Source organism: Gallinula chloropus, assembly GCF_964237585.1.
Source record: "Gallinula chloropus genome assembly, chromosome: 6".
Lineage (NCBI taxonomy): Eukaryota > Metazoa > Chordata > Aves > Gruiformes > Rallidae > Gallinula > Gallinula chloropus.
The window spans coordinates 23,959,029-23,984,938 of NC_140091.1; the positions used below are offsets into that span (position 1 = coordinate 23,959,029).

A 25,910-nucleotide genomic window follows, 5' to 3' on the forward strand; every position below is an offset into this window, starting at 1 on the left:
TCATTCAAGGGCTAGAATGCTAGGTGTGGCATATATCTTAATGATTTTATATATATAATTTAAATAAAATAATTTCACACTTTTTAGTAACCACACCTAAAAGCAATTACCTAATTGACAGATGTATGTGAAGTTGCCATTTAGTAATTCACAGAGCTGAGCTAAAGAGCTTTTTTAAAAGGAACAGAATTCAACTCTCACCCATTTTCTCCCTGACATTCATGTCTCAGTCCTGAACACGGAGCTATACGTGTAGCTGACAGTTATTCAAACTCTGATTAACTCCATGCCTCTATACAGTTTGCTATAAGAATCCTCCACAGATTCAGAGATGTGTGTTCTTTCAGTTAACTGAAATTACTGTTAAGGAGGTGCCATCAGGTGACATTGCTCAGGCACCGCATCCCATTCAAGCAGGACAAAATACTGTAAACAAAACGGTGCCCTTCTGTGAAGTCAGTGAGGTTATCCTGGTCTGCAAAGCAGTGAGCACACCAGGACTCCATGAAAGCTTAAAGGTGTCAAAACAGGCATTGGGAAAAGGCATTTTTGCACACACATAAAGATATATTCATGCTTTTGTAATCAGAGAAGTCTGTGGTTCTCCAAGGAGAAATACTGTGAGTTCTGGTGTCCTCATGCTAAGTGACCTGGTCTGGGAAAAAGACCTGAGATTTTCCAAACAGACTCAGATTGAGCTATCGCTTCTCACTAAAGGTTATGACAACTGAAATTTTAACTGACATAGGGTCGTTTTAAATTCCAAACCTGGAAATGAGAAATCAGCCCTTAACAATGAAATTATAAATGTAAAAAATTTATACATCCAAAGTATTTTTCGTAGTTAAGGATTGTACTGACATTTCTTCTGCTCTTCCCGTGACCACTGAATATTTTTCTTTCCTGTCTCTTCTATTGACATATTCTCTTTCTCCAATATAGCTTTTAAAAAATGTGATTTTAGTTTGCTTTCTTTTCTTCTTCCTTATTTCCCTCATTTTATTAACTATTTTTTTTCCCCTGGTTATTTTTTTCCAGGTCTGCTGAGCTCTCTTTACTTTTCCCACCATCTGGCTAGACAGATGCTACTGATCTCACTGAGTGAACTGTGAAAGCAGTTGTTCAAAAGTGGATTTTACCTGCAATTCCCATCCTCTATGGGACTGGAAGTTCTGATGATTGGGGCAGTTGAAATGATGTAGGAAACAAGCCTTAAAGAAAACTAACATGGCATAAGCATGTTGTAGAGACAACATAGATAGGTCCTATTTAAACAGGAATCATGTGAAGAGGGAAGTTGCCAGCTATGATGGGATGAACTGTTAACTACTTGGTAAATCAAGGGCAGACTATGCTCTCCATGTCAACTTCATAGCATCAACATAGGACAGGATAAAGTGGAAGAACAGGAGAAACTTTGACCCAATGCTGAAAAGTGGATTATAAAAGCAGCAGCTGTTTCAGCCGCGTTACAGAACAAAATGCAGAATCCCCATTTGAACCATACAACCTGAATTCCTTCCATGGCTTTTCTCCTTTCTGCCTCCTCCTTTGTCTTACTTCAACAGGGACAAAATCCTCACAGCCCTGGACTCCACAAGGTGTACCAGATGGATATTTAAACACAGCTGCCTGAAAGCTAACATAATTACACAGACTGCTGATCATCATGAGGTGAGGACAACACTTCCTACCAGAAAGTTGCAATAGGCTGAGATTCAAGATGCATTGAAATATGTTTATCTTCAGACATATGAACCGTTCTGGAAATTTCAGACGGAGTCTGTTGTATAAATACTTTTTGTGAGATACAGCCAAACAGACAAATATTTAGAAAGCATCTCACCAGATTCTTCAAATTCACTGTTGTATGCATTCCAAGTTTCACTTATGCGGAGCAGATTTTCTTCCATGGCTTGAATGTCCATGTAGGGACAGTTGCACTCTGGGAATCTGGGACCACACTGACACCAGCAGTCATTGTCCTTGCAGATGAACTCCCCCTCTGAATTGCAGGCGATATAGCTCAGAGCTGCCTGGACAAAATGTTCTTGCAGATACTCAGGCAGGATGACTTGAAGACCTGAAGGAAATGGAGTTTAGTGTAACGTTATTAAGTGCAAATGAATGTTTGGTCCAAGCATTTTCCCCAATTTATATAACAAACAAAATTATGAAAAAGGAAACTATAATCCTTTTTCTGGGCAATTTACACATTTGTCTAGCATTCACAGAATGTCACAGACTTCCTTTTTTAACAATTAATTTCAGATATACTCCTCAAATTTTCCTCTCAGATGGAAAATCCATTCTAATAACTAGTAACCTGTGTTCCTCAGGCAGAGCTTTACCACTGTAATTTCTGTCAGGGAAGATTGTCAAAAACAGAAAGAAAGGAATACATCAGCTTCTCATTGTAAAGAATTACTGAATGAACAGTCTCAGCAGTAAATGCTATGCAGTCAGGAAGCATGCAGCTGAATTATAATCTTGGTACCAGCAGTTAATGGAAATTTGGAGAGTGCTGATGAAGGGAAAGCAGCTTTGAAGACAGTAAAGAGACAGTATAATCTGTAAAAGAGGTGTGAAGATAAACATTTCCATTCTGTATTGTACTTGTTGTCCATGTTGCCTTTGACACAACAAGATACTGCTTGTCTAAATAACCCTAGTTCTCTCTTCATGATTCTGTAGAGACACACTAAGAAGAATGAGAAAAATTAAGTTGGAGGAAACTTTCAAAAAATAAAATTCAGCTGATATTTAGTTTCTTATGCAATTGGCAATTATTTGCTAAGAGACAGTCCATTGGAAATGATAAGTAGGGGTATAAAACCACGAGAAACAAAATTCTTTCTTAAATCTACTAAAGGTTTAACATGGGGAAAGGGAGCAAAGTTCAGCTCCGATGGTGTTTCAAAAAAAACTCCTGCTATGTCACAAATACCCTTGCAATGTGTTTTCACACTTTACCTAGTCATGACATGAAGAAACCTTGCCACAGCTTGTCACATTGATGTGCCAGAACCACACATCAGGTGAACTGAAAATTAAAATATTTGTGACCAGAAATTTTACTTATTTGAAGATTTTCAACATTGTTTACATGATCCAAACGATGGGAACCAGTGTTCCATATTGAAGATTTCTAACTTAACTAGCTATCACTCACTCCAGCTACAATAGTAATCGACCAGCTAAAAAGCTGCTGCAAGGTACTTTATAATTTTTTGTTTACTGTTATTTTCTGTGGCAAAAATACACTCTCTGGAGCCAGTTGAGTTTATTTGTAGGTCAAATAATTTCTCAGCATACATACATATTTGTAGTGTAGGTTTCTTCTACACAGGCACTTGGAGAATTACAGGGAGATTTCTCTCTTATTTTTAAGTGCGTAGAAATGACAGCTGTAACAGCAATTTCATAACCCTTCCAAGTCAAAAGTGAGATCAGAATTGCTAAAACCTGGTGCTTTCTTCTAACTCATGCCAAAATATGTAAAACACTTCTGCTACCTGAATAAACTTTTCAAAGTACTTGTATACGTGCAAAAAGCCTTGAAATTGTGAATGGGAAAGAAAGCCCAGACAATCTAACCTGAGTCTTGTTTGATTCTTCTGTGGCAAGTATGAAATGGTTTATGCAGTTCTGATAATGTGTTTCTCATCATGAAGATCCAATGGCAGGCATCAAAACACTGTCTGAGCCATGCAAAGCTTACTGTACAAATTTTTACTGACAAACATTGTGCATACACTGGAGACCATCAAAAACCATGAATTGTTTCTGGAAACATTTAATTGCATCTGAGTGGAAATGGCAAGTTCTTTTTAAAAAAAAAACCACATATACTGTCTCTGAAATAGCTGTATAATTTCATGGCTTTTAACCTATTCAGGAGAGATGGAAAGGAAATGAGAAAAAAAAGCACATGGATGGTTTAAACAGGAAGATAATTTTTCTTAATAGTCAGCAACAACTTTGCACTGTGTGTCCAACTGATTTATGAACCAATATGGAAAATCTTTAAGACTGGAAATAATTGTATAAATTCCTATAACTGCAAAATAAGAACTGTATTCTTCTCTCATAGCATGTGTATAGAGATACACACAAGGACATAAATTACTAAGAATTTTTTCATTGTAGTAATAAAATGTTGCTCATGCTACATTTGTATGACTGAAAGAAGCAATTATTAATGGCCTAATACCCTAGTGGGTGACTTTTCAAAAATGTTTGTGCACCTAATATGCTACCAGGGAAATGCATCTACTGGCATTAATGAAAAAATTATTTAAATTTTGCCTTTTATATTCCTTTTTCCTTTTCCCTTTTTCCCCTTTTCCCTTTGCCTTTCTACTTTATTTTTAATATATATAATAACTATTATTATTTTTCTAATGTGTGACCTGCCCAGTTTTCTTCAAATTACAAAGAGGAATCTTTGGACTCTTTATTATTTAGAGTCTTTGAAAATTTCTATCCTGCTCATCCAGTGGCTTCATCCGTGTCAGCGGGCCAGCTGCACGAGCTGCGAGCTGCTGCTCAGTATGTGCAAAGCAGGCTGAGCACACTAAATGTCACTCCCTGCTTGGTGGAATCTATGGGAATTCAGGCTGTTAAAAGGTGTGCAAGTGGTTGCTAAATAGGCCTGTAAAATGTTAACAGCGTTATTCAAATTATTTTCTGATGTGTACAGAAATTGTTTCCATTTCAAAGGCAACATGAGTTACTGACATTTCCTTTACTTTGTCTAGGACACACTTATTGCCTGCACACAAAAAAATTAGGAAAATGACCTTTTATGAGGTGGAAGAAAGAAAAACAAATAGTGTGATAAATGTCATCCTGTTCCAAAACAAATTAATGAAATTGCACCTACATACCTTGCAACTGAATCTTATTTTCAGGACTCTGAACCAGAACAGAGCTGACAGAATCTAGGTTGTCATAGTTACTGCAGCCAAGAGGACCAGTCCGCGTTTCTGTTACCTGATAGTAAGGGAATGGAAAAGCATTTGCTCTATTATTCAAAACAGACTCAGGTGCTGAGAAATTAGTTTCATGAAGTTTCTCTTTAATTCAGCTGGTGGTACATTTCCAACTTCATAATGGTGAAATAGCACAACTTAATTATGAAAAGCCCAACTGCAAAGGTTTTACCAGTGCCACAAAGTTCAGGGAGCTCAATTCCTACTGCAGAGAATCCTTACAAGTACTTCAGTTAACAGTCTAAAGATGGTTTATTTCTTCATAGCTATGGGACTTGGAATGAGTTTCATAAAAGTGGTTCATAAAAATGAGGTAGTTTTTCACTGATGAAACTTGTGCACATGGCAACTCTTCATTGAAATCATGGAAAAACCTTTTCCTGTGTAGCACAGCAGGATTCGAAAGCAAACACCTTTCAAGAGCTGTATTATAACAATCGCAGTGCTGGGATACTCCTTATCTGGGAAAGGCTTAAGATAAGTTTATACATAACACTCTAGATATATCATAAGCAGCAAATCTGTGACTGCAGAAACAAAATACAGCTACATTTGTCAAAGCAAAATGGCCACATGTTGGCCTCTGGCTTAACAGTTGAGGATTGGGCTTGGAAATGAGCAGTTACTTAAATGACTAAATGACTAATTCTTTAGTAAAGAAGACAAAAAGTGATTTATATGCTTCATGGAATATTGTAGATAATACTTAGGTGTCAACAACATAATTATGAGGGCTAGTATCTTTTTATTTTAATGTTATCCTGAGGGAAAAAAAAAAGAAACAAAGAAAAAAATTTAAAAAGGGAAAGAAAAAGAAAGGCTTTAATGTCGTTTCTCAGCAGTGAAGCACTGTAACTTTGGAAGCACTGCTGTGATGTCCAGAGGGCAGGCACACAGCTGCGCAGCAGATAGGCAGCACCTCAGGTTTTTGGTTTGGGTTGGGTTTTTTGCCCCTGTATAAGGAATCAATCAAGAAAAAAAAAAAAAAAACAAACCAACCTCAAACCCTTAGAAGATCAGTCAAGTAACAAAAACCAAACCCTTAGGAGAGGGTAGGTATGCCATAACCTCACATGGAAGTGGGTCCTGTAGAAAACTCATGGTTTTGCTATTCCTTCTCCTTTTTCCCAAGACCAGACAGAGAGATGAAAGTAATGAAGGTAATAAAATAATAAAAGTAATACAAACTGCCATAGCAGGAAACATTGGCCATAGGATGTTGTCCCTGTCTCCTTCACTGCCAAAGTAAAATGAATCCCCCTTCCACATCCCTTTCCAAACTGCTCCCAGTCACCATCCTGGTAATTCTTAGCACTCTACATTTTGCCATCTCAGAAGCAGTGGCCAGATTTACTCTAGTTTGGTGATCTGCCTCAGTTTTGAATACAATCACTTCTATTTTCAGTTATTTCAGGTATTGCATTCAGCTCTGGACCTCCTGGAGAATAAGCCTAATTTATAGAGTCAAGGAGTTCATTTCCAAACTACACACCTCCACTGAGCAGCAGGCTGAGATGCCAACAGACAAGTAACATTAATTGCTGTGGAGAAAGAAGCTTGCTGTTTTAACTATCTGTTTTGAAAAGAATAGGAAAGTTGGCCAAAATAACCCATGAATGTTCATGTTGCTCAGGATTGCCTGGCTCTCACAGTCTGTGCTACCACCAGCACGTGTGGGTGGCTGCAGCTGGATCATGCTATTCTTGAAACCAGGATTTCATCTTTTCCAGGATACTGTACTTGCAAACTACATACAAAATCTGAGACTACTCCAAGGTTTTGTCATCTTCCCATCACTTTGAACTAGTATTCCTGAGAGTGGAGAGAGACCTGTTGCAATGCCAGCAGCCCGTGGAGAGGACACACAAAACTGGCTTCAGCCAAACTGTTAGCATGGTGCCAGCAGTGTGAGGAAGTGAGATGGAGTCAGGATGTCTCCTCGCTGCACAGATTCAGCAGTCTTTAATACTTATGCCAGCACCATATTTACCACGGTTTTGCCCATGGCTGGAATGAAAATTGGATTCACCCCTGATCCTTCACTCTGACCCTTCCTCTCCCAACAAGTGGTCTAAAATTCCATTCTAAAATCTCATTTTTGGGTAGTACCCCCATCCTATATACAGAGACCTGATGGGTTTATACAGTAACAAAGACAGTTACCTACACACAATAGCCAGGAGACAAGAAGAGAGGTCAACGTTATTTTATCCTAGTTCTGAAAGATTATGCTCAGCATTTATCTATGCAATTCTTTATTTAAAGATCCATTTATTTTAAAAGGTCTATATACTTTAGAGTTGCTTTATTTTGTATATTATTATTATTATCCTCTTCAACCATTTGTCTATAAAGCAGCTTCATGGAGTTATGTGAAATGTATAAACTATAAAGCCAATTTTAAAATTCCTATCCATTCGTATTATTCTTATGCCTCCTGAAATAACCAAGTAAGGAAGGGTATAGTAAGGAGTTTTATAACTGTTGTGTCCCTTTTTGTTCATGCATTTTCATTTAGATTATGCACAACATAAGTAGCAACTTCCACTTAGGGGAAGTGATAGCACTCAGCGTATTTAGGTATGTTAAGAGGCAGAATGGGGAAAAATCATCATTAAATGGCTTTTTTAACTTTAGAGACTGATTATATAAATCCAATGATTCAAAAGAAAATTCTCTCTCTATATATGTATATATGAAAAAATTGAGCATGGTTAGATTTTAAGATGACTTACATTCATGACTGTTATAGGTAAGCAATAAAATATTGTTGTAATGATAACAATACTAAATAATACTCCAGAAATAGAGCAATAAGTAAGGACCTTTTCCCAATACTATATTTCAATCAAATATAGACATTTATAATATTAATTCTTATATATATCTATATATATATATCCAAGTACCCTCTCCTTCCTCAGTCAAATCCTTTGCTCTGGTACTCTTAGTTTCTGCATAGAAAACATATTGCAAGAAGAAAAACTTAATGTATAGTCCCAATATGCAACAAAGAAAGCCTAAAGCAGATGAAAATCATCAAAACCAAGATGACACTCCTCCTAGTCAGAGGTCAAAGCAACATAGTCGCATGGGGTTTTTTATACTCTGTAGAATTCATTCTTAACAAAGATTGTAAATCAGAAGAAAAATTTGAGTATTTGATAAACTAAAGCCTCAAATTTCTACCAGATTTTCTGATCAAATGAAAGGATTTAATTTTGGGGTAGTTCATTTTGATAACAAAGCAGTCCACAGAGGGGGAAAAAAAGTTCCAAAGGTTCTAATTCTGTTTTGATCTGAGTGCTATGGAAATCACTGACAATTTGATATTTTCTTGTTTCAGGAATAATAGACACAAAATTGGGAGGGCAATGGTACTTCTTTAATTTTCTTCCAACCAGACAATTATGCCTATATTCACTCCCAAGATCAGAGCAAAAAGGGGTTGTTGTTTTGGGGTTTTTTTGTCTGAAAAGTATACAATAAACGATAAAGTAAAATGATGAGAAAGGAAGGTAAAATGTAAATGCAGTGTGCTAAGATGCTAGCATAGTCCAGAAGGGATTGCATATGTAGAGTGTCATAACCACATACTTGTTTTGCAGGAGCTAGACCTGCAGTCCATAAAGAACACTAGCTCACAAAGCAAAATACCAGAGAACAAAGTTATTTAATAACCAAAAACTCCCTATGAACCAATAGCAAAATATGTGTGAAGCCATCTGACGTGAGCCAGGCAGGCTATTCTCAAGTGCCTTGTTTTCAAAGATTATCACAGAACAGGTTTCCCTGGGCAGCAGGGTTTTCAGTTCCCAGAAATAAACTATAACATTTGGCATTAATGAGACAAATGCCTACAGTTTTCAGCCAGTTAAATCTCATAACCATGGTGATAACGACCCGATTAGAAGTGCACTGAGAACATACCTCCTAGCACTTAAGCAGGACTGAATTCTTGTGATATCAGTGGGTAGTATTTCCCTGGGAAACAGCGTGCTTTTTTTGTCCATGATAATTAAGCCCATAGAAGGCTTTCCTAATAAAAGGGAAATATATTTCTGCAGAGATTTTGTTCCTGGTATATCCTTTTAAATGCTGGTAGCTAATATTCCTATCCACATGCCCATGCAGAGGTAGTGTGCTGTCTTGCATAAAGGACTATCCTCTTCAGCAAGACTCTTTAAAAATGCATTTGGCTTCTAAGGAAAATAACTAAGGCAACACAAAGGAGAATGAGATAATGCTAGTCAGTTCAAAATAGGCAGCTGCATCCGTATTCGTATAAACCTCTTTAATATTTTAAATATTAAAATAATGGTTTAGAGCAAACTCATCATATATACATGACTATTCATGGAAGAATGTCTCCTCTGAACAAGAAAGGGCAAGACTATGGAGCAGGGAGAAACCTGAAGTCTTTAGGATTCTCCTGGATGACTCTCCTATCAACCTCACCTTCAGGACTTGCAGTCCAGCCCATGTTCCCACACACTGTCAGCCCTGCACATTCTGTAGCCAATGTTCATTTCACCTAAAAAAAAGTTGATGAAATGAATAGGAACTAAATGTACTTTCTATTTAGAAGTGGATTTCCTGCCAAGATTGTGGGTTTTTTCCCCTGGGCTGGACAGTTTTTCACAAAAGCACCTTTCTTTCAGCTTTTTCCTTTACCACACAATAGGTGCTCCTCTGCTGCCCTACTTGTGTCATTGAGCATATTAAAAGGCTCCCACTAATTAGGGTGTAATTAAAAGAAATCAAATCTTCCAAATGTTTCAAGCACTGACACTTACTATGCTACCAGCTAGATGAACATTTCTGAGGGAGGTACAGACAAACCAATATCACTCACAACATCAGGGCTTGGATTAATATTTTCAATATATTTTTTTTTTAATTGTCAGCATTCTAGAACAATACCTCATCGGCATCTTAAACGTGTTCTGTAGCAGCAGTATTGATAGCACAGGACTGACTTTTTAATCTGAAGAGCTCACTATCTCAGGAGACCTGGAATTTGTCCCATCATATTTTTCTAACATTTGCTGTTGAAAAACAGAGCAGGGACAGTAAACTTGGTATTTCTGCAAATGAAATAAATTGCAAAATTTCCATTAATTTCTTTAGAAGTGGAATAATAACTTCTTTCAAGTTTTTGCACAAGGAGACAACTTTCAATTTCACTGAATGCAGCAATAAAGCTTCCCAAGAGATCAGTGTAATCCCTCCATTCCCTCTCCTTTGTTTCTATGCTCTTGGGAATTTACTGTGAACTACACTACTACATTACAACAACAAGGAAATTTAAATATATTATCTTCACATAAAGCATTAAATACCTCAGAAATCAGCATATCATAGGAACTGGAAACCAGCTCAGACAGTTTAAATTCTTCTCTACCGTTACATTTGTTAAAAGTGTTATTTTTTATAAGACTGTTTAGGTTCAACTGATAGGGAGCAATCAACTGCCTGTTCAAGTCTGTTCCCCACTATCTCGGAAAGCAATTTTTTATCTGTAAACTCCAGAAGTCACAAAAACATTGAAATAAGCCTTTGATGCTATGCTGTGCCACACAGAAATTAGACAAGAAACCAAGATTGTCAGGAATGCCTCACTTCTGAACTAGCAGGAAGCATATATGGGCTGAACTAGCTTCTAAAGATACTTCAGATAGAGGTCAGGTAGAGAGGGAGAAATTATTACTCCTTATGCACTGCTGCAATGCCAGCTCCACAGACTGCAAAACACTCCTGAGGCTATGGAAATTGAAAGTGAGTACTTATCCCAGCTGAAATCATTGCCAGCATTGACAGTTCTGGCACTGGATCCATAATTTTTCCTTTTCAAGGACATTTTAAACCCACTGCATGTCACATGCCATGTTTCCATGCATGTTGCTTCCATCCCTGTTGCTTTACATAAAAGCAAGTTTGCAGGAAACGAGGCTGTTGGAAAAACAGCCAGGGCAGCGATACCAGAGACTCATCTCCTGCACTTTCAGAAATCAAGGGTGCATCACCTTCATACAGAGCATAAGGACAGACACTCAGAAATAGCATGTTGTCTCTTTTAATTAATCTTGAAGAATAGATGGGAATGAAGTTCTTTGCAGAAGCAATAGACTTAGCAAAAAAATTGAGTATTTTGTTTCAGTTCACATTTAGATACTCCTGCTTGCCCACATATTACTTAAATTAATACTAATATTATTTTTCACAACTTTTATTGCCCAAAGAGACAGATGAGCAACAAACAATAAATGAAATCTATATATTTTAATTAAAAGATAAAATTAGGAACAAAGAAAACAGCACTGATACAAATCTAAATATTTCTTGATCATAAATATCTCAAGGTATCTCCAGAAAGCAAAAGCAAAGAAGTCTCCTGAAGCTCGATTCCTGACCCTCCTTCCTTTTCCACTCCTTTAATACATAAAGAATGTAAAGATACAAGGAAATCTTGGGGCACACACTGTAAAGGGAGACCATCTACCTACATTTAGCCTAACTGCAAAATTCCATTTAAGGACTTCCCAAGAGTATTAGGAATAGGATTTATATCTTTATGGCTCACAGAATCACAGAATCGTAGGGGTTTGAAGGGGCCTCAAGAGATCATTGAGTCCAACCCCCTGCCAAAGCAGGTTCTTTAGAACACATCTCACAGGTAGGCATCCAGATGGGTGTTGAATATTCCCAGAGGAGACTCCCCCCACTTCCCCCTCTCCCCGCCACGGGCAGCCTGTCCCAGGGCTCTGTCACCCTCACTGTGAAAAAGCGTTGAAGGTGTCTCCAGTCAGACTCTGCTCCACTGATCACCACCCTCTGAGCTTGGCCCATCAGTCAGTTCTCAACCCACCTCACTGTCCACTCCTCTATCCCATTCTTTCTCAGCTTTGCTATCAGGATGTCATGGGAGACAGTATCAAAAGCCTTGCTGAAGGCAAGGTAGATGACATCCACTGCTCTCCCTCCATCTACCCAGCCAGTGATGAGATCACAGAAGGCTACGAGGTTGGTCAAGCATGATATCCCCTTGGTGAATCCATGCTGACTCCTCCTCATGACCTTCTTCCAATCTTCAGTTCCAATATGCAATGCTGATGCTACTGGGATTTTTCACTGTGTCCTAGTTAGTTTCAAGAAGATGGCATAATTTATATATTTATAAAACTCAGAGATATTATTAATCATAATAATACCACAATTGAATGGAAAATAATTTTCTTAATTTGGGAAAGTATGAATAAAAAATAATCCTCCCTGAATCACAATAAAAATTAAAACGTTCTTTTTCTTTGTGCAATGACATTAAAAGGAAAGTCTAGGTGAATATAAAAATTATCTTTGGATAATTTTGAAATATTTTACCTTTAATGTGGTCAGTTTAAAAAATCATATATATATTATATTTTAAGAGAAAAAAATAAGAATCACTTGTGCTAAAGTAAAAAAAAAATCTTAAGGCTGACATTGGGATATAAAAGTACATTTAAAGGATTTAAAGTCTTTATGTTCAAAAATCAAAGTGAGAAGGGCAGGTTGATTAAAAAACAGATATTCCATGGAGATGCTACCTATGATTATGCATTTCTGTGCAATTCTAAAACTTAGTTGGAATGTTCTTCTCAGTAGTATCTCTCAAAATTTCCTGTTTTGAAGCTATTTCCAGATCTTATATTTCCTTCCCTGCAGTGCATGTAAACTCCTGGTTTATTTCTGCTGTCCACAGCACGGCACTTTCTAACACTCTGCACTCACTCACTGTGACATCTGCAGTAGGACATTTTGCATGTCCATTCTATTCTACCATACTCCAGTCAAGCTACCCCTTATGGGACTGTCATTCTAACCTCTCAGAAAGAATCACATTACTGCCCATAATGTGCATATCTGCTAGATTGTGCTCTGCCTAGGTCACACACATGTTTTTAGGGACTTATTTTTAGACTGTAGCCTCATTACTTTCCACTCATTTATTCCCTCTGGTAAATGATTGTAACACATTTGCCCTTTCTGTCTCATTGGTGCTGCCAAATCTCAATTTATAGTTTTGCAAAAGTCTTTGTTTTATGCTACTGGGTCTTATATGATACTCTGCAGGTTTGAAGGCCTGCCTACAGAGTTAAGAACTGCAACTGATCTATAGTTTAATCAGCAAATGTCTATCAGATGTTCAAACTAAGGGGAAACACTTGGCTAAATTTGTTTCAGAAAAGAAAAGCAACTTTATACTGATGCTCTAAACTTAATTTCATATGGATATTTGCTCAGTGTAAGGTGACTAGTTTAGGTATATTGCTGTATAACATATATTTGTTACACCTCTTCATTGCTATTGTTCAGTTTAACCTGTGATGAAAGCAAATCTTCAGCTTCAAATACAAAAAAATTATGAAAAAACATGGAAAAAACACCTGAGACTGGAATCTGATTCCAAACATTGCTGCAGTAAATATATCATGCATAATTCATGGGTATAGATTATATAATATATACATTACTCAAAGCAGGCCAATCAGATTGGCAAGCCTGTTCATTGTATAAATTGTAAAGGACTTATGACTCAGAAACCATACCTCTGGTTTTAAACTGAATGTGTATGTTGTTTGTTACATATTACTTGATAGGAAAAATAACGTTCAAATATTGATCTGCAATTGTACTTGAAGCTCCAGTCAAGGACTAGCACAAAACTAACAGAAGAGTAGTAAACCACAAAGGCCTCAGTGGGGAACCTGTTCCAAAGCACAAGTGTTTGCTGATGTTTTCTAAGTCATCTGAGCAAATTAAAGAGGCAATGCTCATACACAAAGCTGATGGAAGCTCTCAGGGACGCATTGCATGACTCCAGAGTGCTGCCTGGTCGATCTGATGAATGAGCCACAGCTTTCATACTATCAAAGCAGTTCTAAGGACTTGACTCGTGAGATTCTCCAAAGATGTAGGGAGCCTTAGTAGTATTTTGGCTCACTGTCATGCAGCCTGCTCATGAACTCAGCAGTGCTGACACAGCAACATCTCAGAGCTTGTCTGCAAGAGTTTAAACCCCAGCAGTCAAAAATCATACAACTGGTCCTCATTTACCATGCTTAATCTTCACATGGGAAATACTCATAGCAAGAAAAATCTCCCAGGTCTCCCAATTTCTATTCCAGCACTAGTCTGGGAAGCAGAACCATCAATGTCTGCAGGCTTGGCTCAGACAAAAGTAGTTGGGGAAGCACCAGGTAAAAATGACTGGGAAAGATGGCAGTTTCTTTGGGATATTAGCTTTCTAGGTTATGTCAACTTGCTGCAAGCCCAAGGTAAGGGGTAATATATCAAACCTGAGGGTATATTTGGTTAAGATAAAAATATTCACACAGCTTTACCTAGAATTTTCTACTATGAACAAATAAACAAATGAACAAGGAAAAGTACATAATTAAAAAGTACTTTTCAAATAATTGTTTTACAGAAGACTTGCAACTGCAATAATGAGTAATATGCTAGATTAAAAAAATGATTGGGAAAGGCAAGGCAAGAGCAAAGAAACGAATTTGCAAGTAAAGAACCGTATGAAAGAAAAATCTTTGGTTAAAAATAAAATGTAAGCTCATAATACTTTCACCAAAATAGAATAAATTCCCCTTTTTATTCCCTTTGAGACCAATTGAATTGCAGATAATTCCATTGCCTGTCTGCTGTATATCAGAAAGAAGGACTGAATCCAGGTTTCTTGGTTCAGTCAAAATTCATTAAAAATGAGAGTCTGTAGTTGGTTCCATATGCAGGCTGATCTTTCAGATTGGGTCTGTCAAAACACATGGCAAAAAGATAATTTCTTTTACACCTAAGTTCTCTCAAATACTCACAAGTCAAGTGGAGAAACCCGTAACATAAGAAATAAGGCAGTTTTGGTTATACCCACCATTAAATATAGAAACTTCTAATGTCAAAAATTGAAAAGTCTGAAGACTGTAGAAAATGCTGTTAGTGAATGAGAACTGCAAGGGAATAGGTACCAAACTGTATTATCATTATAACCATTAAAGTTGTAATGATCAGGTACACAGTGACAGAGAAGAAAAGAAAGAGTATTTGTCAGTTCCCTGTGCTCATCACATCAGGAGGTGGAATTTCAAATCAGAGTCCAATGTTTTACTCAGAAAAAGAAAAGTAAAACTGGATTCATAAGTTTTCTGCTCTTGATTAAATATTCAAAATACTCCTAACTGCAAGCCTATCAAATAGTACTTGAGTTGTTTTGTAAATTTACAGTAATAAGCAGCATTACAAAATTGAAACACAAAGAATTTAAAAAAATAAATGCTATCCTGAGAGGTAGAAATTACAGCTGGATGGAAAATTCTTATGGATATACCAAGATCCAATATTTTCATGAAGAAAAACCAAATCCTCCCCAGTGTAAATCAACACTGCATTTAGTGCAACATTGTGGATTTACACCATGGGGGTTTCCATCCTTTTTACAGGTGGAAATACTTTTGGCATATGGTGTTGAGCAGGTTTCATCAAACTCTCCTGAAGGACTTTAACTCATTCACCACCTGTAAAGACTCATGAATGAACAAACTAAGTGCTCTGAGTGCTCTTTTGAAAGTTTTGGCTAACAACTGAGTGATCCTCATTATTGTTATTTTATGAACCAAACAAAAAGAGAAACTTTAATGTACAGAAAATTGTTCTTTACAATTAGGCTCTGGGGCAACGTTATCCAGACAGACTGCTGTGCCTAGCTGGAAAATCGTTCAAATCATCCTGATTCGTGGGAATAGGAAGATCTATCAAATATCAAGGCCTGTTCATTAAGCCATACATGAATGTGTCCTACAATGGAGCTTGCATTGATATAATTTTTTTCAAAAAATGTTTAGAATATAGAATCTTGTCTGACGACTGGTTTTATTCATTTCTTTCTGTACCTGCCATAGATGAGACAGCAGCTAGGGCAAAGAATGATGTATCATAAAGGCAAGTGCATCTCTTCAACCAAAAAATAGAAAAAGAGAGAGCTAGAGTTCCTATGAGCATGAGAATCTAGGGAAAGAGGGAAGTTCAGAGGAAAAAGGAGGAAACAAATGAAAAGAGAGTAGCACTTATTATCAGTACTGTGGAGTCCCATGGAAGTGAAGGGACTTTGTTCTGCTCAGAATTGAAAGGAACTCTACTACCTGCAGGTCTGATGCTTCCATGTAGGCTACCATGTACTGGAAAATATCTAGAGATATCTAACTATACAGCTACTTTCATGATATGGTTGATGAAAATCTCTTTTATCTTCTTTTTTTTTTTTTAATTACAGGTCTTATTCAAATTCTCATATGTCACTGCATATTTTTTTCCATGCCTTTTCAATTATTACAACATTTTGCTTGTATGTAGTGCACAATGCTTTCTAAACAATTACATTGCTATAATATATAACTCTTTATACCATACACTATAGACTTGGCAGCTTTCTATATTTTCAAGGAAGGACAGATCCTGCTCAGTGTACACCGACACCAAAGTTGGTGATAAACTCGATTTATTTATCTTAAGTAGCTTTCCTTATGGTCTTTTTAGCACTGTAATCTCCTGACTGTTGAGTTTAGTAGATGAAATGCCTTTGCTTTATATCACAAAAAAAATCCCCAACAGAACAGCATGATACTTTATCCTTCTGTTACTGCAATATAACTGTTTTCTAAAGGATTTTTTTTAATAGGTTGGCCTTTATGACTAAATGAAAATTTTTAGACATAATGCTTCAGTCCTCTTATACATCCTAAAAATAAAATAAATAATAAAAAGCAGACCTCCACACTTTATCATTCTGCTTTAGCAAAGTGTATCAATTGCTGTGCTTGAAGGAACACAGGGTATTTACTTCTGCAGTGATATGAATGGCTCAGTGTTTTTGTGAATGTCACATTTCAAACAGAGTACTGGAATAAGAGTAAAGTCTACATAAATAGACTTAAAATATGACAGAAAAAACAATTGTAATGGTTCTCTTCCAATCATTTTCTCTATTATCTGCAACATTTTATCATCACCCATTTTTACACATCAAGGATTTCATGAAAATTTGAAAGGAAAACTTGGAATGGTTTTCCATTTCCAAGTCTCTCGTTGCTCCTAGAGAAGATACAATTATATTTCCTTGTAAATCTGCATACTGGGTAGGAAACTGCATACTAATATCCCCTATTTAGTGGAATTATTACCAATGTTGGAACATTATGAACTAGTATAACTGCGACACTATACTACTTTAATGTTTGGGTTTGGTTTTTTTTTAATCAAAGGAAGACTACCTAAAGACCGTGAAATGTATAAACTATTCCCTAGGAGTGAGAGGGTTAATTTAACTAAGCTAGAGATGGAGAAGGAATAACAGTTTCATAAATTAGGAAGATGATGGTTGAGGTTGAATGGAGAAAGCCCTGATCTCAAGGATAACAATATGCATGTGAAGAAATTTCTTTGACTTCAGTGGAGTTTATTCCTTGTATGAGGTCAGAATCTCACTATGTAAAATTAGAAAAATTATTTTGCATACCGGATTCAGCAATAAAATTTAGAGAACCGGGATGAAACTCCAAACCTTTAACATGTTAAGGGTCTGAAAACACTACAGTAATCACACAATACTACAGAAAAGCTCCTGCATGAATAATGACAACTTTCTGAAACCCATCTTTCTGCCACAGCATATATTGACATAGTAAGCATGATCTTGTTAGAGACTGAATTATAGTTTTACTGTCAGATATATAAATACTTCTGAAAAATTCTGTGAAGCCCCAGAGGTCGAAATCATGGTGAGCTGCAGAAGAGAGCAATGTTGCAACTCTCAGATTCAGTTACCTATGAAGGATTCTCACATAAAGAGTATTTTCAGGAGTGTTTTTTACCATTCAAATGAATAGATTGAATGGGGTGATTGCTGTTTGAATCATAATCTATAATAGCAAAATGTGAAAATGTATTATGCTTATAAATTCTATAGGAAAAATAATATGGCCATTAAAACCTTTCATCAGGCTTTTATTATTCTCTTCTGACTCTGAGTCTCTATTACCCTGAGATATTCTTCCTAATCTGACCTTTGTGTTCATACATGTTGTTGATACATATTATCTCATATTTCTTAGCGTTCAGAGGCAGGGAAATGTTCTGTGAATTTTATGGTCCTTGCTGGACATTTTCTGACCTGCTGATAGGAAATAGCTGTCAACTAAAGAGTGGAGGACACGGAGAGGGCTGAACTGAGTTTCTCAACACATACACAAACCACAGCATAGCCAGAATAGAGACTAAATTAAAATCCACACAAATTTGAATGCCTCCAAATTAATACTGGAATGATCTGCTCTAACTGCATTGTTCAGTATGCTCACTGCGGATATCAAGACCAAAGTCCTTCTCCATTTTCTAGGTTAATTTAATTTAGTTTCACATTTTAAGGAGAAAAAAAAAAGAAACATTTAAGGAACTGAAGTATGAATTGTTTATGGGGTTTTGACAACTGTGATGACAGTTGCAGTACGAGTACTGTTAAGGTCTCTTGTTTACGTATGTATATTTATAACCTGCTTAGGGTTTGGCAGTCTTTATTTTCTTGGGGTAAATCCTTCTCTCTTGATTAAACTACATAACTGCTACAACAAAGTCCTTCAATTTGTTATGGTCTATCATGTTGTGTGGTCTATCCTTTTCTGTTGTTGCTTTGTGGTTGTTGGGTTTTTTATGATTTTTTGTTTTTAAAGTGAGGAAGAGTTATCCAAAACCTTTCCAAAATGCATATCCTAGCATTTCTATTATGTGCTATTTTGTTGCTTTGGAATCATTTCATGCTGTGCTACCAAGTAGCTGGCGATGTTATAACTTCTTGCACTCATTACTCCTCTATGCACATTGCTGAAAATATAATGAGACAGTGCAGTTTGTATTAGAGGCTGCTAAAACACATCCTTTTACGAGTGTCGTGCTGCAGCTGCTGTGATGTATCATGTCAATTATGTTGCTGAGTATGCATTCTGAGAGTGTTTAGTAAAACATGTTATTCCATTAACTTGCTGGTCCTTTCCCCCCACACACTCTTTTCTCTCACTCTGAAAAAGTGAAGGCCAGATTCTCAGAGGAACTCGGCTCTTTCACACCAGCCCAAGAGCTGACCTCTAGATTACCTTTTAGAGAAAGCAGCCCTAGAGTTTCAATTTAATTAAAACTTGACTGTCCAAATGAATTAAAGTTGATTTTAATATCATCACCTTAAATTCTTGAATAAGATATGGAAATAAATCTCTAACCTTTACACTTGATGTATTATTAGAATTAGTTAACTATCCACATGGAGCAGTCATAAGATTTTGTTGTACCTATAGAGAATCTCATCCAAAGACCTCCAACAGCTCTCAGATATAAATGTAGAAAACTTACTGTATTTCAATTTTATAATGAGGTAAACCAAAATCCTTCGCTGTGCAGTGCAAGGTGATGCAGAGACATCTTAGCTACTTGAAATTGTTCTAGCTGCAGGAAGAGAAGGGATATAGCTGTGGAAGTCAAGGGCATCTCCTGAGCAAATAACCCCTGCTGAGAAATCGTGTGTTTGTCTGGGCACAGCACTGTGGCACAGCTCTCAGGTCAGGCCCTACGTTTCAAGTTTTATTGGTGCTTGCACCGTCTACTAGCACATGGCCCATGTGACGTGCTTTGTGGCATGGTTTAGCCAGGCTCAAAGACCAGGATGTCACCATTGTGCTTTTGATCTTGTATGAAGGTGGTCTGATCTCCTTCAAGTGAAGAATTTGGAATTTCATAATGGACCTGAACAAACTTGTCCTTGAAAATCTGTACTGTGACTTTCCTCTGACATGCTTAAGTAATGTCATGATACCTACACCAGGCTGACACCATATGTTACTGAAAAGTGACAGTAATTTTTGGCTTTTCATTCTCTAGGTTTCTTTAACTGAATTTGCATTTAGTATTTAATTTCTTTAATTAAGTCAGTAAATATCTGATATTACTTGTTTCTCCAGCACTATGTTTCTAACTGTGATTTTACAACTTAAAACTCTGGCTCAGCATGTGTTTTGAGCTTCCCAAGTGTTGGTCATTTACAAGGTTTCTCAGTAATACAATTTTAAATCCTGTCCACACATTAAATGGGAAAAGTGAGAACAAGAAGGTTTCAAGATCTGGATTTCAAAAGCTTCAAAGTTTTGGCTGCTTATAGTAAAACTACAAAAACTATCTACATTTGGAATTTGCCAGAAATCTGACACAAGCTCAAGCCTTTATAGTATTTCAGCATTTCTAGTTTTGATTACAGCAATTACTTGAATCCACAGAAAAACACATTCAAATATGAGGTGTGGGAAAAAGAAGAAATATGCAAGCCTTTTCAGACAAAACAAAGAAACAAAAAATGGTCTGTATTTCAATCTGAGTTTTGAGTGAGAAACTAATTTCATTAAACTTAAGTTTCCTGTCTAACAGCCCACCATGAGTCATTCATGGGTTAATTATAGATAATCAGATATAGTTACCATTACAATAGAGCCCGGTTCTTATAAACTATTTGTAAAGTTTTCAGAGACAACAAAAGTGCTTAAATATCTCAGAGCAAAAAAAAAGTGGTTTGGGGGAAGAAAAAAGCAAATTGCACAATAAAATTTAATTGAAATTAGAGGGCACATTCTCAAAGATGTTTATTCTTTCTCACTCAGATGGAATAAATGGGCTGTAATCTGGCTGTAAATGGTTGGTGGAAAATTCAATTTATGCATCTGTTCTTCTGTCCTCCTGTTCTTTTGTTGCACCGTGGCTCTCCCACAGATACTGGACTTGAAGAAAACACCTACGCTGTATTCACCTGCCCCAACTCCTTTGAAAGAAAAAGTATTCTTGAATGAAAGAAGACACCCTCCAAAAGACAGCTACAGTAACAACAGCCTCCTCACTATATTAACTGGCAATGTTATACTTGCCTAACATAACTGTATTTATCCTTTGCAGGGTGCAGTGAGAGGATTCAATAATATTTAATTTACCGTGTCACCAATGTGTTTCTTATGTGTTCTGCACAATCATTTGGACTTAGTTCAGTTCATTACTGACACTGGTGGTATTATGGCTTCTAGAAAAAAATAATTCAGAGTCATTTAGAATCATACAATCATGGAATAGTTTAGGTTGGAAAAGAGCTCTAAGATCATCAAGTCCAACCATTAACTCAGCACTGCCAAGTCCACCACTAAACTGTGTCCCTAAGCACTACATCTATGCATCTTTTAAATATCTCAAGGGATGGTGACTCCTGGGCAACGTGTTCTAGTGAATGACAATCCTTTCAGTGAAGAAATATTTCCTAATATCCAATCTAAACTTTCTCTGCTGCAACTTGAGGCCATTTTCTCTCATACTATCATTTTACATGGGAAAAGAGACTGACATCCACCTGGCTACACCCTACTACACAACTTGATATCATCTGCAAACTTATTTAAGCTGCCCTTGATCCCCTTGTCCAGATCATTGACAAAGATATTAATCAGAACTGGCCTCAAAACCAATCCCTGGGGAACACCACCTGTGACCCATCACCAACCGGATTGAACGTTCACCACAGCTTTTTGGGCCGGGACATTCAGCCAGTTTTTACCCAGCAAAGGGTATGCCTGTCCAAGAAATGAGTAGCCAGTTTCTCCAGGAGAATGTTGTGGGAAATGGTGTCAAAGGTTTTACTAAAATCCAGGTAGACAACATCCACAACCTTTACCTCATCCACTAAACGGGTCACCTGGTCATAGAAGCAGATCAGGTTACTCAAGCAGGACCTGACTATCATGAACCCATGCTGACTGGCCCTGATCACCTGCTTGTCTTGTACATGCTGTGTGTGATGAAACTCAAGATGATCTTCTCCACAACCTTCCCTGGCAGAAGTCAGACTGACAGGCCTGCAGTTCCCCGAATCCTCCTTCCAGCCCTTCTTGTGGATGGGCATTACATTTGCTAATCTCCAGTCAGCTGTGAGCTTCCCAGTTAGCCAAGACTGGTGATAAATGATAGAAAGTGGCTTGGTGAGCACTTTGCCAGCTCCCTCAGTGCCCTCGGGTGGATCCCATCCAGCTCCATAGAAGAGGGAAACCCTAATTCCTACCAGACCATACTCAGACACTTCCATGATTTCCAACACATAAACAACATCAGCAACCCTTGCATCTTTGCTGTCTCATGGATCTCCATCCCCTACCTCCACTGAGACGGCAGACAGATGGGCCTCACTAGCACACCATCCCCAGGCTTATGTCTAGCCAGTTTGGTTTTATCCCTTTCCTCTTTCAAAGCTGGTTTAAAGCTCTTTCAGTGAGCTCTGATAACTCTTGTGCAAGGATGCTTTTCCCTCTTTGAGACAGTAGCTGCTACAATAACTCATGACCTTGATGGTTCACACCATCTGTCAATCAGCAAAGGATAAGGTTAGTCATAGGGATTAAGGTTATTGCATAGTCTTAAATCTCAGGCCACTTCACCATCCCTTGAGCCTGCAACTATGGTTAGGTCTTCAATAGCTGCAAATTCACACATCTTTACAGAAGCAATAACACCACCAAAGTGGAAGAGCTGAGGATATTGTTCATTAAGGATACCACAGAGGGAAAGAACAACATTTGCTGACTTTATTTTGCTTCCATGACTGTACAGGATTTTATTAAACAAGAGAGAGCACAGCGCATCATCCTAATAGGGATGTTAATAGGGAGAACTAACAGCAGCTGAAGACAAATTTTCATAGGAAAAAGCTTCTAAAATGAGCATGCAAAAGAAGTAATGTTGGATCTCTAATATTTCAAACACAACAGGATGTACATTCATGTAAATGTATATGCAAATTACATGCAGCCCTCAGGCACTTGGTGAGTTTCCAATGAGGCCCTTGAGGCTGCAAACTGTTGATTTAGCATATAAGCCTAACCACTTACACTAAAATGCATGCATTAAAATAATATTGAAAGAATGTACGTATCAGGGACTTTTAAATAAGTTAAATATTGATATAGGCTCTGAGTAGCTCCCATAGACATTTAATTTCCAGTTGGAAAATGTAACATGGAGATTTTACCTTTCTTAGAGTGGAATAAACAATGTATTGTCTATGTGATTAACTCAAAGCCTCAATCAGTTGTACTCATGTTATTTTTTAAGGATAATTATGTCACAGCTAACAAATTTGATTACAAACAGATTTGATTAACGAACTTGTTTCATCAAATACATATCTCTGTTTCCTCATGCTGCATGTTGATTTCACTCTAAATGGTATAGTTCTTCACTAGATACATACTAATTAAACATGAAAATTGTAATATTAATTCTACTTCCCCCTTCTTAATGCTTTCTTTTTCTGGTAACATACCTTAGTTTTTGATAGAAAACCTTAATTGTAAAATTTATCAAAATATTATCTTCCTGCATCAATTCCACAAAATTATGTATCAAGACCTATAAGGAAAAAAAATCAGCTATTGCATATATCAAAGAATTTGAATGAAGAATATAAGAATTGCTCAAGGATTAGTTGTTTTAATAATATAACGCTGAATAATGTTTCACTATGTGTTGCTTTCCAAAGTGAAATTGTAGTTTTGGGAAAAAGAAATATTTATTAGTATTTGCTGGTGATTTTTTTCCCTGGAAGACTAATTGATCTTGATCATTCTCACCTAATAGTGATGTGTTGTTGATTTGGCTTTGTAACTTAATGGATCCCTCTCCATGTCTCATATTTAAACAGCTTAGACCTTAATCTATTAAGGAAGCATTATATAAAGAAGCTGAAAACATTAAAAATTGTGCAGTAGTTTACAGTGTAAAAAGCAGTAGGTTTACTCTCCTCCCTGGAGCAGCCCAGGAGGGGAAGGCACAGATCTGGCTTATGGTCACCAAGCTCCTCAGGGTGTCACTTCTCCTGAATCAGCCCTCAAGCTGATCTGCTGGAACACAGACATCTAACTGTGGATGAGGAGCCAACCAAGAATTCATGGGTAAGGATTAAAGGGAGGACTGGATAGAGGAGCCAACAAGGAGTGATGCCATGATGGACCTTATTCTCACCAACAAGGAGGAGTTCATGGGGAATGCAAAGCTCAAGAGCAGACTTGGCTGCAGTGACCATGAAACAGTGGAGTTCCTGATCCTCAGGGCAGTGAGGAGACTGCAGAGCAAGCTCACTACCTTGGACTTAGGAGAGCAGACTATGGCCTCTTCCAAGATCTGCATGGTAGAGTATCAATGAACAAAGCCCTGGAGGAAAGAGGGGCCCAAGACAGCTGGTTGGTATTCAAGGATCAACTCCTCCATGTTCAGGAGCAATGAATCCCAACAGAGGAAGTCAGGCAAAAAAGTCAGCATGAACGGATGAACAAAGAGCTCCAAGGCAAACTCAAATGCCAAAAAGAAGCCAACAGAGGGTGGAAGCAACGGCAGGAGCCTGGGAGGAATACAGAGAGACTGTCTGAGCAGCCAGGGATCAGGTTAGGAAAGCTAAAGCTGTGAGAGAAATAAATCTGTCTGGGAAAGTCAAGGACTGTAAGAATAGTTTCTGTAAGTATGTCATTGATGAAAGGAAAATGAAGAAAAATGTGCCCCCCACTCCAGCATAGGAGACCTGGACAGGGAGAAGACTGACGTAGTCAGTGAAGTTTTTGCATCTGTCATCACCAGGAAGAGCTCCAGCCAAACTGCTCAGGTCACAAAAAGCAAAGGCAGGGCCTGGGAGAATGAAGAACTGCCCACTGTAGCAGAAGAGAGGGTTTGAGAATACCTAAAGAACCTAAAAGGTACACAGTCCACAGGACCTGATGACATGCAACCATAGGTCCTGAGGGAACTGGTTGGTGAAATGGCTCAGCCACTGTCCATGTCATTTGAGATGTCATGGCAGTCCAGTGAAATGCCTACTGACTGGAAAAGGGGAAACATAACCACCATTTTTAAAAAGAGAAAAAAGGAAGACCAGAGGAACTATAGAGTGGTCAGTCTTATCTCTGTGCCTGGTATGATCATGGAGCAGATCCTCCAGGTAACTATGCTCAAGCACATGAAAAATATGGAGGTGACTGGTGACATGGCTTCACTACGGGCAAATCATGCCTGGCAAATTTGGTGGCACTCTGATGGGGTTACAGCATTAGTGGATAAGGGTGGAGGAAATTACATCATCTACTTGGGCTTGTGCAAAGCATTTGACACTGTTCCCCAAATTGGAGAGGTGGATTTGACAGATGGAACACTTGGTAGATATGGAACTGACTGGATGATCACACTCAAAGAGTTGTGGTAAACAGGCTGATGTCCAAGTGGAGACCAGTGATGAGTGGCATTTCTCAGGAGTTGGTATAGGGATCACTGCTGTTGAACATCTATGTCATGGGCATAGAGGGATCAAGTGCACCCTCAGCAAGTTTTCCAACGACACCAAGCTGTCTGGTGTGTAAAGTTTTGCATATGATTTGATGGAAGGATCCTAGTTTTAAAGATAGATGTACATCTACATGATAAACAGTAAGATTATGAAGGTAAATCACATCAGAGGGATGTATAATACGATGGTCTGGAGCAAGACTGATCTGATGGACAGCCCTCAGCTGAGATCTGGCTCTGTTGCTTCTCATTTTCAGCTGTGCTGCCTGAACAGCCAAATGCTGTCCTGCACCTGCATGTGGCCAGCTCTGAACTCTGAACTGCATTAGCTACCATTCTACCAGCCCATGATTAATGGGGCAGGAGTAATAGCCTCCATCTACCAGCAGCCAAACTGAACAGGTGCTGCCAAGCCACAAATTCTGGTGATATCCTTCTCACTGTAAAGGCCCTGGTGCTCCCAAGGAGGTAAATATGTAT

General features: G+C 37.8%; 1 protein-coding gene across 2 annotated transcripts in view; it reads right to left on the reverse strand.

Annotated features, from left to right (window-relative positions):
- Positions 1 to 25,910, reverse strand: part of BRINP3 (BMP/retinoic acid inducible neural specific 3) — a gene marked incomplete at both ends in the record, with an annotated part of 207,321 nt that overhangs the window by 60,256 nt on the left and 121,155 nt on the right. For both annotated transcript variants that reach the window (XM_084266494.1, XM_084266495.1), the window contains 2 exons: positions 1,847 to 2,083; positions 4,890 to 4,995. In XM_084266494.1, the coding sequence (XP_084122620.1) occupies positions 1,847 to 2,083; positions 4,890 to 4,995 (343 nt within the window). The remainder of the gene's footprint in view (positions 1 to 1,846; positions 2,084 to 4,889; positions 4,996 to 25,910) is intronic.